Source organism: Pimephales promelas, chromosome 11 (genome assembly GCF_988280905.1).
Source record: "Pimephales promelas chromosome 11, fPimPro1.hap1.1, whole genome shotgun sequence".
NCBI classification, from domain to species: Eukaryota; Metazoa; Chordata; class Actinopteri; order Cypriniformes; family Leuciscidae; genus Pimephales; species Pimephales promelas.
The window spans coordinates 13,068,544-13,083,308 of NC_142779.1; the positions used below are offsets into that span (position 1 = coordinate 13,068,544).

The 14,765-nt window shown below is 37.1% G+C and overlaps 1 protein-coding gene across 2 annotated transcripts in view; it reads right to left on the reverse strand.

Annotated features, from left to right (window-relative positions):
• Positions 1-13,463, reverse strand: part of galnt2 (UDP-N-acetyl-alpha-D-galactosamine:polypeptide N-acetylgalactosaminyltransferase 2) — a 63,948-nt gene extending 50,485 nt beyond the window's left edge. For both annotated transcript variants that reach the window (XM_089116996.1, XM_089116995.1), the window contains exon 1: positions 13,188-13,463. In XM_089116996.1, coding sequence (XP_088973122.1) covers positions 13,188-13,448 — 261 coding nt within the window. In that variant the 5' untranslated portion in view covers positions 13,449-13,463. The remainder of the gene's footprint in view (positions 1-13,187) is intronic.
• Between the last annotated feature and the right edge of the window lie 1,302 nt (positions 13,464-14,765).

Genomic DNA, 14,765 nt, shown 5'->3' on the forward strand with positions numbered 1-14,765 from the left:
ATGCTTGTGATAATGAAGGAGACGGAGAAGTTCTTGCCAATATCTCCGTCAGTGTAGTGGCAGTGTGGCACCAGAACTATTTTTCAGCAGTGTACTCTCAATCGAGATGAAATGAAACCTGTTATGCAGAGAGTAAATTTATGCCAAACAAAATCAGGCATCCTGTCAGAGATTTAGACTACCTCTTACTGACATGCCAGCTAACTGCTACGGCAAAAGGTGAGAAGCTGTCAACTGCGAATATGCACTGGGCGTCCACAGGCCATCACTTTGTTTTGGAGACAAGTGCAAATTGTCTGCCCTGCCCTGGGCATATCAATCTAGAGGCTGCGGAGATCAGTTCACACAGCCCTGGCGTCCTTCAGCAATCTGTCTGAGCCCGATGCTTAGGCTTCATTACCAAACCTGGGAAATTCTCAAAAACAGGAATTACAACACTAACAAAAGGAGTATTTCACTAGTTATACAATGAAGTTTTATTTCCTTGCATTTCTTACTGCAAGAAATATACAGCAAAACCATAAAAGTACCACTATGATACATCAACATGCAAAGCATCCATTTGCTGATAATCATTTAAATTAATGTTCCGGGTTCAGTACAAGTTCAGCTCAACCAGCATCGTTTATGTCGTAATATGGATCATAACAAATTCATTGACATTGACATATCGCTTAGGCCTAGTTTTTTTTTGTTTGTTTTTTTTGACAAAAGCAAAAACTGGGGTTACAGACTAAAAGCTAGTCAATAAAAGTGAAAAGAACTGTTTATTAGCCACTACAAAAAGTACAGCATAATCATTAAAGTTAATTGATTGAACTTAGGGGTTATGAAAACACGATTGAATAGTTTCCATAACCGTTTCTGGTTTAAAATGACTTGAAATGTCATTGTCACAATGACTGGTAAAGCCTGTAAACCCAGTAATGGCACAGCATCTGCACAAGGTTACAAAAAAGGGAGGTGAAGCAACAGCATGAATAAGTGGTTTGCCTTTAGTAAAACAAACACAAATCCTTTGTTATCTTGATACATTCACAACTGACAATGAAAACCCATCCAGTAACAAATTTAAACTAAAAAGGCCTACTCCACCTTCACCTAACACCAAGTGTATGACAACTTACCTTTGTTTACAGATATGAGAAAAGTAAAAGATATTATACGATGCCCAAACCTTTAGACCGATGGATTTTCATTATTTTTCCAGCCAAGTTATACAGTTTATAAAAAATAAATAAAAAGAAAGATAGAATTATTATTATTTAATATCATATAATGATATTACAAAGGTCCGTAAGGTATCACATACACGCAAGCACACACTCACTTTTGTATATTCTTTACAATTTAGCCTAAAACTCTGGATACTGCCACCATTTACTAGGTACCTTGGGGGGCTTGATTGTCATTGAACAAGCATGATCACAACATTGGTCTGGTTTCACACTCAACTTGATTCCAAACCCTTTTGCATTTGTGTTCATATATTTCATCACAAACATGCACGGCGCATGACAGAAAACAGGACGCATGTTTTTTTATTAATTTAGTGCTAATGAGACACTCAGGTTTTCTGTGCGTCACATGAAGTTGATTTCTGCTGCTTGCAAACTGACTTTGAGGAGACAGCAGATTGCAAGCCATTCATTTGCCACTTACTATGTGTAATTACACTTCACACTTATCACTCTCACTTGTATCCAAGGTAAATAATCCCCAACTGTCATTCCTTATGTGAGTTTTGTTGAAGAAATTGGCTTTACTTCCTGAACAAGTGCACACCCTAGTTACTTTCACATTCCAGAATTTCCAGTGCAACCAAGCTCAAACCTCCTCCTACAGGGGTGCTTTCACTCTGGCAGTTTAGTTCGGGACGGGGCATGGTTCGCATGAAAAATCGCTAATGTGAACGTTGTCATGGGACCCAGGTGCACACTGGGGTACAGAACCTGAGACTACCTGGAGGAGGTGGTCTGATTTTGGTTGCACTTGAACCGTGCCACGGTTCGCGTGAATGTGAAAGCAAAACGGACTCGGGTGCGCACTTGTTCAGGAAGAAAAGTAACCAGAGCATGCGTTTCAGCTCATTATGATGCATTTAGTTAAATAAAACATATGTAAGGGATTATAGCATTGATCAATGATTTACCTTGGATAAGAAGTGAGCCTGCAGTGTATTCGCACATAGTGGAATGAGGGCAACAAATTTGGAAATCCACTATCTCCTCAAAAGAGTCCGTTTGCAAGTAGAAGGCCACCTTATGTGAAAACGCACAAGGGTTCGTTAGAATCAAGGTGAGAATAAAACCAGACCAACGCTGCGGGGGTGCTGGGAACAATTCGCGCTCAGGCTCGGATTACAGCAAACGAGCCCAGTGTGAAAGCACCCCAGGGCTTGGTAGTGCGGTGCGTTCCAGAGTACGAATGACAGCTTTCACATTTCATGCGAGAAAGCACTGAAAGTCTAATCGCGATTTTGACTTTTTTTAAATAAGAGAATCAATGAATTTTTTTTTTTTATGTTTAGTAAATTGACTTTATATGTCAAATGCTGTTGATTGGCCTTACCTTGACGAACATTTTGAACCCAGAAAACAAACCTCCATCACACATAAAGGACGTTAAATTCAAAAGCGATAAAGAACTCATTTTCTTTGACTCAGCCTGTGTCCTTCACTGATTTGGACCAGGTGGGATGACTCGCAGCACAGATGTTCACCTTTCATTAAAAAGGTATGTAAATTAACTAAACAGGACAGGTATGAGGGACAGTCAGAGCCCTGAGGCAGAGTTAGGGTAAAAAAAATATATATAGACAGACCAGCAAGACCAAGCCAAATGGTTTATTGTTTGGTCTAATGATAATGAAGATGCATGCAGAGCACTAATGGCAACGGCTCAGGGTGTGCGTGCAAATAACTCGATAAGCAGTGAACCTCTGCCGACTGTCACACCTCCCTAAAAGCAAAGCTGGCGTTGCCTCCAACAAGATATCCAAATGAGAGCCTGCTCATTTAAATGAAACAGAACTAACTAAGCTTGCCTAATTAACAAACATTCAGCTCACGGTCAAAACATGCAAGAAGATTTATTAAAGACTAATTATAATAAACATACATTCTTAAAAGGTGCGCTATGCAGGATTTTCAGTTGTTTGCAAACGCAACATTCAAACTTGTTCCCTCTTTGCGGACAGGCTCAACACCACTCCCCTGATACAAGTTGCACACCACATGAAGCCCAACCAAGCTACTTGCAGAAAGATAATGCATTCTTAAACATAACAAAATGTGACAGACTTCTACAATAATCTTGTCCTCATAAACTTAAAGGGATAGTTCACTTTGAAATTCATTTTTGATATGTTTTAGCCTACCTCAAGGCCATCCAAGATGTAGGTGTCTTTGTTTCCACAGTATTTTCAATTTTGACATTTTTCAGTCAAACCGTTGTTGTCTATCAGTCATACACTGGAGGCTAAGGGGGTCCACCAAAAAGCATGCACAGAGAAGTCAAAATTAAACATGATTTAATGACTCGTAAATGTAAGTACACATTGATGGCCTAAGACACGAAACGAGCGGTTTGTGTGAGAAAACGAACAGTATTTATATCGTTTTTACCTCTTGTAATCATAGCCATGACAAAATGATCTGACCGCACGGGCGCTTCGGTCTTCGCATGCACCAGAAGTGATCGCTTGCGCGATACGTCACTCTTTGTTTATACAGAGATTTCGGAAGTTTTACCTTTCACTAAACATATTTAGATATACGGGAAACCGCGATGTTAGATGATTTCGGTATATCTAAATATGTTTAGTAAAAGGTGAAAATTCCGAAATCTCCGTGTAAATATTGAGTGACGTCACACGCAAGCGATCACTTCCGGCGTAACATTGAACTGATTCAGTTCGGTTCAGTTGGACATTGCACAACTGATTCAGTTCACTTGGACGTCACTGTGATTACACAAGGTAAAAACGATATAAATACTGTTCGTTTTCTCACAAAAACCACTCGTTTCGTGACATCAATGTGTACTTACATTTACGAATCATTAAATCATGTTTAATTTTGACTTCTCTGTGCATGCTTTTTGGTGGACCCCCTTAGCCTCCATTATATGACTGACAGACAACAATGGTTTGACTGAAAAATGTCAAAATTGAAAATACTGTGGAAACAAAGACACCATCTTGGATGCCCTTGAGGTAAGCTAAACATATCAAAGATTAATTTCAAAGTGAACTATCCCTTTTGTCACAAATATGGAAGAAGAGATCCGTCAATACTTTAGTTTTAAGGGATAGTTTGCCCAGAAATGAAAATTGTGTCATCATTTGCTCACCCTTTCGTCATTCCTAAACTCATTCCTGAACTGATTGACTTTCTTGGAAGACAAAAGACACTGAGAAAATTTGGGGTTTAAAACAACCCTGGACTTGACTTACTACCTTCAGACACAAAAGAAACAACAAAGTGTTCACAACACAAAATGTTTTTAAGGCTGGAACAGACTACACAAACAGATTTTGCACCAATTTAGTCTGAAGGAGTTTACGTTAACTGCTGAATTTCAGAGCCAGTCTTCTAATTTAAAGCAGTCATTTTTGACTGATTTCACCTGTACTGTATAATGGGCACAGACTCTGATTCCATCAAGTCAGAAGATATCAAATGTCTGCTATTTTAAACGGATTTAAGAACACAGTCTCCTAGCAACAAGTTACATGTTTCTGTGAGAGTTTGTTGGGTTCGAAACGACCCAAGTCTGTGTGTGACCCTTAGTTGTTTATATACGATGCCTAGATTTCTCAGTAACCATCAACAAGGTTGGCATGTATATGATCCCCATTGGTCAGATATTGTACGTTAATGCACTTACAGGCCTTTCATGCTTAAAAGGAGCTCGTCACTACAATTAACACAATTACCCTAGTTGAGAGTCTAGAGAATATGTCAGAAAAAAACCTCAAGTTTATCATCTTCGTCTTTGAAATGACAGGGCTAAAATTCTCTGCGGAGTCTTTGGTTGCATATGCATGAAAGGTAACATCAGGCTGAAAGACAAGGGACCGCAGTCAGCAGTTCCTGAGCACCGTCTGCCCTCCACTGCATGTTAATTAGTACGGAATTGATGCTTTGAGCTTCACAAAACCACGGGAATGATTACACTGTTGCATTCTCGATTTAGTTTGAAATCTGGTGCAGAAGAATTTCAGACTAAATTGTATGGGTTAAATTATACATTGTGGCATCAGTGAAGGCAATTTAGTTCAAACATCACATCAGTTATACAATGCATTTGTGCACGCACGTAGTTGCTCTCCATCTCGCACTGAACAAGCTGAGGGATTGCTCTGAAAAATGGAAAGCCATTCTCGATAAATGCTTTCTATCAGGCTACAAGAGGCACGTACAAACTGACAAAACTAGCTGGGCAGTGTGGATGGTGACTTCCCGTGGCTCAATCTCGTTGGTGACTTGCTCTTTTACCACATGCCCCTTGGGCCGAAATGAAGTTGTGAAGCAAATAAAGTGAACAACGTCTGGCAGTTAAGCTGTTAAACAGACCAAACATCTGTTGAGAATAACTACCAGCTCAGCAGTCACATAGTTGGCGTCGCTCTGATGTAGTTTTTCCACTGGCTAAGTATTTTAAAAGAAATACATGATGCTTTTCTGAAATTGTGCATCATTTGTTACTGGATCAGAAAACCCTAAATGACACTCATTACTTTTTTGTGAGGAGAAATACAGAGGTTTTTACTTTAGGGTTGTGTATTTTTAGTGCATTTTTAGTGCAAGGTGTGTACGTAGCTTTCCAAGGTACAAAAATAGCTTTTAATCAGCAGCTTTGTAAATCTTTCACTGAGAAGATGATACATCACTGGAGGCTATTCAAAAACCCAAGATCATTAAAATGATATGGATGTAATTTCATTGGTGTGTTGGTCTCTCCGAGATGGCAAACAGTCTGGAAGCACTTGGCTAGGAAAGCCTCGTCTTCAACACGTTCATGGCCTCTGGCAATATTCTCAGTGTTTTCCCATTAGTGTATACGTCTCGATACATGAAGAACCGGGCCCTTCCATATCGTCTAAACAACTCTGACTGTTCGGTGCTCATAGACTATCTTTGTTTAATCTATGTGGGAAACATGCAATGATATTTCAAACAAGCTGACAGAGCATGTGTGTGTCTTCCGTAGACACAAAGCGGATGTTCAAGCTTAGGATGTGTTACTGGCTTCAATGAACAGTGACTGTGGGGGGAAAACTCAATTTTAAGGATTGCCATTCAAAACGATTACAAATATACAACACAATAAATCTATCATTTTTTTTTTTAAGAGAACATGAAAACACTAAAAACTACAATAAATGGTTAGCATGCTACAAGTATATTTAAAAAAACACTAAATATTTAGGCATCTCAACTTAATAAATATTTATTGTATTTCTAAATGTACAAGAAGTCCTGATAATAATATAGTTTATATATATTTAACATATAATTTAATAATTAGTTTGGTATTATAGAGTGTGATATAGCATTTACACATTTCAAAGTAACAATTAAAGTTTATTGGCGTTGCACTACAATAAATTAATTATTGCAAACACATCATTACCGATCTATTGTTATTATCCCTTTAATTAAATGGAAGACGACGGCAAAAGTCATTTAAATATTAAAATAGGCCGAACAAAATGAATATCCAAAATTTACCCAATAAATATCCAATAAGATATCAACCAATACTGAAATAAATAAATACAAATATTTCAGGGAAATTAATAACCGATAAGGTGCAGCTATTTTTGACTCCCTATACAACAATGAATAACGCTTCTCTAAATCACATCGTCATTACAAGCATCGTCACAGCACCACTAAGAACATAGCCAATGAAATCGGGAATATTTTACATGATTTAACTGCATTTTAGGGGGGGGGGGGGTTCATTTCAAGGGTCTTTTGAAGTCCTCACATCCTAGCTGTGAGAGAGCTGCCTTTAGGCTTTAACACTGGGAACAATAAGACTCACTTTACTACATTTGATATTCATCTCTATTTCAAAGGACAGAGGGGGATTGTGTTGCTCTTGTGGCGATATCTAAATAACCATAGTCAATTATATCCTGATTCCTGATCTTAAAATGTATCTTTAAGTTACTGTACTGTTTAATGCTACACCTGCTCCATCAGAAAGATCATTTGAAGATGTGCACACTGCACAGCGTATATACAGTCCACCTGGCACCATTGGACAAATATCCTCAGAAAAAAAAAAATTACCCAAGGCTAAACTATCTGTGGTGTATTAGTTTCTAACAGAAGAAAATCATGAGTTACATCTGCCTTCAGAGAATACAGATATTGCCTTCATGAGCTCCATTCCCTCTACTTTCCATATTAAGATTGCCTGGTGGAATAGGCTAAAAAAAAAACATGTCTAAACAATTTTCACCACAGATATCTTGAAAAGCTTGAGCCAGTAAGTGCTTATCAAGTACAAGCACTCGGTTTTTGTTATGTCTTGGATATGATGGAGCAGAAGAGTGATAAAACTGAAGCTGATACAAAGAGATGTTTATCACGACACAAGAATGTTAAATTTGACAACAGTACTAAAAAAAGTAAAACAATAAAAGGCAATCATTCATCTAAACTGTAGTTGACGGATAATGTGTCCACTCGTTTTTTTAATCATCAAATATTAGGTTAAAAATACACATGTATCTTTGTTTCTTTTACCTATTCTCCATTACTAAGTAACATTTCGCCTTCAATTCATTATAACCAACTATAAACGAACCAACTTTTTTTAAAAGATAAACATCTCATGCAAGTCTCTCAATTGATATAAGATTATAAAAGCTGCATTCATACTAATTTTAATAGAAATATAATTACCTAAAATGTTTATAGCTGGCATATGACAATTGAGGGGTCTAAAGGTGTGTTTTTATTTTTTTATTGAACTTGTCACCTTAAGTGCTGCATTTTTAGAACACGATGTTGTGCAAGATGCTTTAACAGATGCAAACACAATGTCCATCTAACCACAAGAACTGTGTTCAAGGGCACCTTACACTTCAATTACTTAGTTTGTAAAATAAAAAAGGTAAATTATTGTTTAGTCTCTTTACTACAAACATCCCTACTAAATGTGAAAAGAACTGTTATCTAGGTCTCGATGGACCAATAAAGCGGCTGGTGGTGTTAATCATAAAAGATAATATCAGAGAATGATGTCACGGAGTTGCCACTGGGGGAATATCCAGTAACTAAACCCTGTTGAAGAATGAATGAACCTTAACATCAAAAGCTCATTTCTTCTCATTTGCATTGCACTCATATACATATCGCAGTTGCTAATACATATTTCACAGAGACATGCAAAGACTGATGACTGAACTAAATGTGAAAAACACAGAAAGATGATTACCCAGCAGAGGATAATCGATGTTCTCTAATCACATATTCAGCTGGAGATACATTGACATTGTCCCTCCCTTTGGGTAAACAGGCTTGCCGTTTTCCACCTTCACATGTCATATTTGCAGACCCTTTGGACGTTAAGGTGTCCACAGATGTTACATCTTGCAAAATTACTTGCAAAATTCTCTTTTAGCATATTTCATTCTATTTTCTTATGGATTTTGCAATTCACACATCACTTCCTCTTGGCTCACGGCCAGTGTGCCGACAAGCCTTTGGGTGAGACTGAACTGAAACCCAAAATTTCCTTCCTCTTCACTCAATTATCATCTAACAACCAGGAAAGAGCTGCTTAATGAAAAAAAGAACCAAGCCTTTAGTTTATAAGCCTAAAATCAAGCATGGATGCATAAAGAATGATTCGAAGAACAGAGATTATAGGAGAAATTGTCTGACAATGTGAAGTGGTAAGCAGGGATGTATTCATTATTTCATATCTCACTCCCTAACAGAATAGGCAGTTGTGAGAGAATTGAAAAGGCTTTCTGCAAATCCCCACAGAGACCTTTATCTAACCAAATATTACAGAAAATCCATCTCCGATGCCAAAGACCTCAATAAAAATGTTGAATCTTTAGACAAGACAATACTTCAAAAGTATTCACTGCACTTCATGGCTTCTAATGGATTATTTAAAGTACTGTATTTTATTTTTAAAAAGGAATGACTTTAATATCTTGGAGTTGGTATTTAAAAAGTATTCTAAATAAAACAAAAAAGATTTTAATGTACAGTATGAAAATGGACATTCATTTTCGTATTTAAATATATATATATATATATATATATATATATATATATATATATATATATATATATATATATATATATATATATATATAATTTATTACAATAATTTATTGCTGCCTTAAGGATCATTTTTATTTGATAACTTATTTGATGTATATATATATATATATATATCATTCAAATTAAAATGATCTTTAAGGCAGCAATAAATTATTGTAAAAATAGAACAATATTGTGGAAATGAGCAGCTCAAAATATAATGAAATAAAATTTGGCACCAAGAGTCTCTTGACAAAAACAGGATTTTCCATTGGCTTTTGGATTATTGCAGACATAAGTTCTGTAAACCAACAAAAATGTATGCACGTTTTGTTCATCAAAATAATCCTCACAAATGTATGAATTTTGAAGCCTAAAAGACAAAACGCTATAAGTAAAAAAACAACAACAAAACAAACAAACCAAAAAGTTAGGCTATAAATGAACTACACCAGTCACATTACTTTAACATCACCACCACTAAGATTCTGACAAATGGGGTATTACATGTCATGGAATAAAACATGAAAATATCTTGAGCTTCTATTATCCACACAGACCTCATTTCAGACATTTATCCAAAAAAAAAAAAAAAAACCCTTGCCTATTCACTCTCACTATTTCAGCTAAAGCCAATGCCTCCATCTGGTAGAAACAGAGTGGACGGAGACAGAGGAATTCCATGGTCATAAACTCTGCAACTCCAAGACCTTTGACCACTGGAGGTCACTTAGTTATCAATTATGTCCAAAGTTACAGAAGAGTCTCTTTTCAGTGTCTTTAAATCCTTCATGGAGGATACATATACAACCCTGTCCCTGTCAAAGGTCAGGTCATAAAAAGCAATGTGTCTCATATGATCGTCTGCTCATATCAAAGGTGAAAACATTAGGAGGAACACTTACACAGTTTAGCCTGTAACTAGCTCGTGGCTTGGTTTAAAACAGAAGCCACTGATTTATTCTCTGGAATTCTGCTGATTCAACAAGCTGACAAAACAATCTCATGAAATCCGGTTGCCAACAAAAAAGTAAAATATTGAGGTCTTTTGAAGCTCAGTTGGTAGATAAGAGGTATAGAAAAACATCCCATGGCAAAGAACTACAAAAGCATCATCATACTTTTAAAGCTGCAGAGTTTTTACAGTACACAGACATATCTCATGGAAGAGATAAAGCCTAAGAAGCTTTCAGATATTGCCCATCAATATTTAAACCCAAATCACCCTCTGGTGAGTAAAACGTAATCTCATATATCAACATTCAGGACTTCATTTCGGACATCAAGGAGCTCTCGCAAGTATTTAACATCGGCCGTCCCCAAAATTCACATCACTGTGCCTTTAGCCGAGCATCTACACGATAACGGGCATTCTCTCTAGCCACATAAAAGGAGGGCCACTGCTTTGCTTTCATTCCTCACATTCAAGTTCATCTGAATGACAGTCATCAGACCCAAATTACATATTTTCCTCTGGTATCAAAGGGAGAAAAAAAAAAAAAAGGAAGGCACACAGCTTTGTGAGAGTTGACCGAATCTGTCATGCACTTTTGGTTCATCCTGATGTTAACAAGCTTTGATTTGAACAAGTGAGTGAAAGCAGTACGGCCCCATCCCAGCACCGCCACTGTAATCCTGCCAACAAGGGCAGAACAATCAGCATGTCGATAATTGTGCTGTGGAGCACATATCAGATCAAACGCATTTCTCGGTGGAGATAAAAGCCCCGTTTCCCTATCCCGCCCGCATCCTAGAGCAGACCCGGCTCCAAAAACCAAGCCGAAAGAGAAAACATTCAGAATCCGACCTTTGCATAACCGAGGTACTAGAATCCGTGATGAGCATCCGTACAAACCCCACCGCCATCCCGAGGCTGTTGTCCACTCGCTGGTTGCAGGAACTCATTTCCTCGCTGAGACACGATCTTTGACATCTGTTTATAATCTATTGCGTAACTAGAACAGTTCTCACAGAATTAAATGCAAAAAGGACAGGGCAAATGTCATGTCAATCTAAACTCTTCAATAAAATTTATTCATTTTGTAAGGATATGAATGAACACAAGCTGCGCACAACAACAGCATCGATGTCCTGTTCAACAAAGAGAGGGATTGAATGTGAAGTGCCCTGAACCAGATGAAGGATCTACCAGCTGCTCATCCACTTCCTTATAATGCTTTAAAAAACATATGCACAAGCAGCCATCTTCATACATTACGATGTTATTGATAAAACTGTAATAAACCAGTAGAGAAAGTGGTAGTTAAGCAGCAAAGTCGTTGAAGTCCAGTATATTGCCATTTCAGCAATGCATACAAAACACAATGTTTCAATTACGACTTGTGAACAACAAACTGTGATCGATACACTACAAGCAATAGCATTACATTCAGTAACATCCTAAAAGGGAGCAATTCACAAATGTGCTTTCAGTATATCAAATGTACTCATACTATAAAATAAGTTGGCTTAGTACGGCTGATAGACGATTATGGAAACAAAAACACGAAACAACAAAACCTTAAGACAGTGTGGGTCAAATATAAAGCACACAAGCTGATTATTTGCCTGAGTGAAGGAATTTGAGCAAACATCCTTTGAGACCAGATGGTATGTTACTAAAAATTATGGCTTCATGGTGTACCACCCTCACTCAAAAGTGCAACATCCACACACTGTCAAGTGATGATTAATAGAATCCAGACATGCAGCTTTTAGGGATCAAAACTTAATGTAAAATGCAAAAAATTGGAAATCTGAAAGATTCCACAGTGTGACAGTGCTGATTCGTATATCCACCTTATTTATCAATGCAGAAGCAGGTTGTTTCCTGTTAATGTGATCATTCTGATTTAGAAGCCACGATAGAAAATTGCGGTTAATGATACAATTATTAGCTTAAAAAAGAAATCACAATTTAATCGCAAATTAAGTAGGCCTGTTTTAGTACAGCTAAAAGAACAGCTGCCTTGCATTAAAAATAAGATTGACACAGGACAAATATTTGTTAGTAGGAAAATGTCCAAAAACAAATATCACAATAGCGCCAACAGCTGCTGTTGTACTGAATATCACTCCACTCCACTTCAGAGTTTCTTATTTTGATAGCAAAAGATTCAACGACTTACAACACACAAAACATATACTCCATTGTGACGCCACCTACTGGAGTAACCAGCAGAAAACGTCACTGAACGAATCTTTCACTGAACGTACTCGAATCACTTAGAAGAATAATCGCCATGCCCAGTAATAATAATACAAAAAAAAGTTCCAGACTAAATATTAGCTCTCAAATGTGATAACCGGAACTAACTCGTGTATTCATTGTAGCTTGGCTTTAACACTAACTTACCTTGAAACATTACAAATACTATACAAACAGCTAGCTTATAGCATACCGTAGGCTATATCATCAGCAGTTTGTGTAGTAACATTTTGTAAAGCAACATTTATATCATTTATGTTACATACAAGTTAACGTTTTACTCATATTTGTATAACGTTAGCCAATCAACGTCCCTCTCGCCCCTAAAGAAAATCGGCGTAACAAAGCATTTAAATCTAACGTTACTCCGGACAAAATACGCCTTTAAAAAGAAGCATAACATAAGCTTTTAACTCAGTTTAACCAAAGGGGTTATTTGATAGTCTCGCAGTTAAATCACAGCACGTATAGCGATAACACTATCTTTGTGAGTCCCCTCAATAGACTTGGGTATTTAAACGTGTCGGCTTCTCTCGTCTTCTCTATCGCCGTAGTGAATGTTTTTTTCCTCTTTCATCCGCAAACGAAATATTTACAAACAATCACCCCAAACAACTTATATTTGCGCCGATCTAGCAGCATGAAACACGAAGAAAGCAGCCAAAGGAAAAACCTACCTTTCGACTCAGCGTTGTCCCCGAATAGAAATAATATGCTATGCCAAGAACCCAAAGCACAGCAAAACATAATAATATCCTAGATTTCCTGCGCATTGCTGTGATTTTGGATGGGATAATACAGTGGCTGACTCGGGGTTTGTGCCGTGAAAAGCCACTGACGTCCACGTTCTGCGTCTCGCTGTGGCTACAGCGCTCAACTAACACGAATTCACCAGCAGCGGCGGTTGGACAGAAGAAGAAGCAGGAAACAGCCAGCATCACCGGGTTAGAGGGGAAAGGGTAACCGACTTTAATCCAATCACGCTCCACAGAGACGCGGACGGAGAGGGCTGGGGGTGGGGACATCCATCGTTAGCCTGTACCTCAAGATGCACCCCGTAATTATTGTTTGGTTCATCCTGCAGGTCTGACAAAAACAAATTATTGTAGTGTTACGTTCTTTTTTACTGAAGTCATTGATAAATAATGCACACATATGTAACCTAATTGTGTACTGGCTTATATTGTGCACACTGGCTAGGCTATATCTATCGGCCAGCTTACTTATTACTATTTTATTAATTTGAGCAAATGTTCTTGGATTTTTAACTTTGTAAGTAGGCTAATTAATTACCAAAAACACATCCAATTAAAATGTGAATAGTTTCATGTGTGGAAAGAATAAGGGAACAGGGCTGTAACCAAGAATTCCAGGTCCAGGCATTTACTGTACATACAAAATGTAAAGAAGGACTGATAAAAAACAACAACAAAAAACACGTATCGCTATACTTTACCCTTCCATTAAATAAGAAAAATGTAAATGACATTACCAAACACTGTAAATTTGAGATCTTTCTCTCTTCTTTGACTGTTATTTAAGTTCACCAAAAAAAATGTTTACAGAAATAAAAATAAAACAACATAAAATACTAAAATAACTAAAGCTTAAATTAATAAAAAAATACCAAAAATTGCCTTTAATTAAAATTAAACTCAAAATTAAAAAAAAAAATCAAAATGAATTAAAAATATTAAAAAACCAAAAACAAAAACAAAAAAAACAATAGGATAATAAAATAACATTGTTTCTGACTGCCATAATCTGTCTCTATATGTTTCCATTTTGGAGTCATGGGAAAGCAATAGCTTATATTGCATATATATCATGCATATATATCTTGGCATTTGAAACCTCACAGAGGGAACATTTGTCATGTTGCCTACATTGGAGAATGCGTCATTTCCTATGTTATCCATATATTGTAATTGGTTTATAATGCTTTACTGCTCCCCCAGCCTGCCACCTCTTTTCAGTCACTCCAAATCAGTTGTAAGAACTTCCTAGAAGAATGAAAGGTGACACTGTGCTTAAATTGGGGTATTTACGGAGGAACTTGTAATTCTGGCCTTTATTGATGGCTACAAAAATGTATTTTATTCTCTCATGTCACATGAAAATTCTTGAGTGTAAAAACCCAGTGCACTAGGCCATTCAGGAAGAAAGTTTGGTGACAGGTTTTTAGTCAACAACTGTCAGGATGATGAGATCAAAAACCTACAATAAGATATTTTCTGTTCTGAGATATAGCCTGG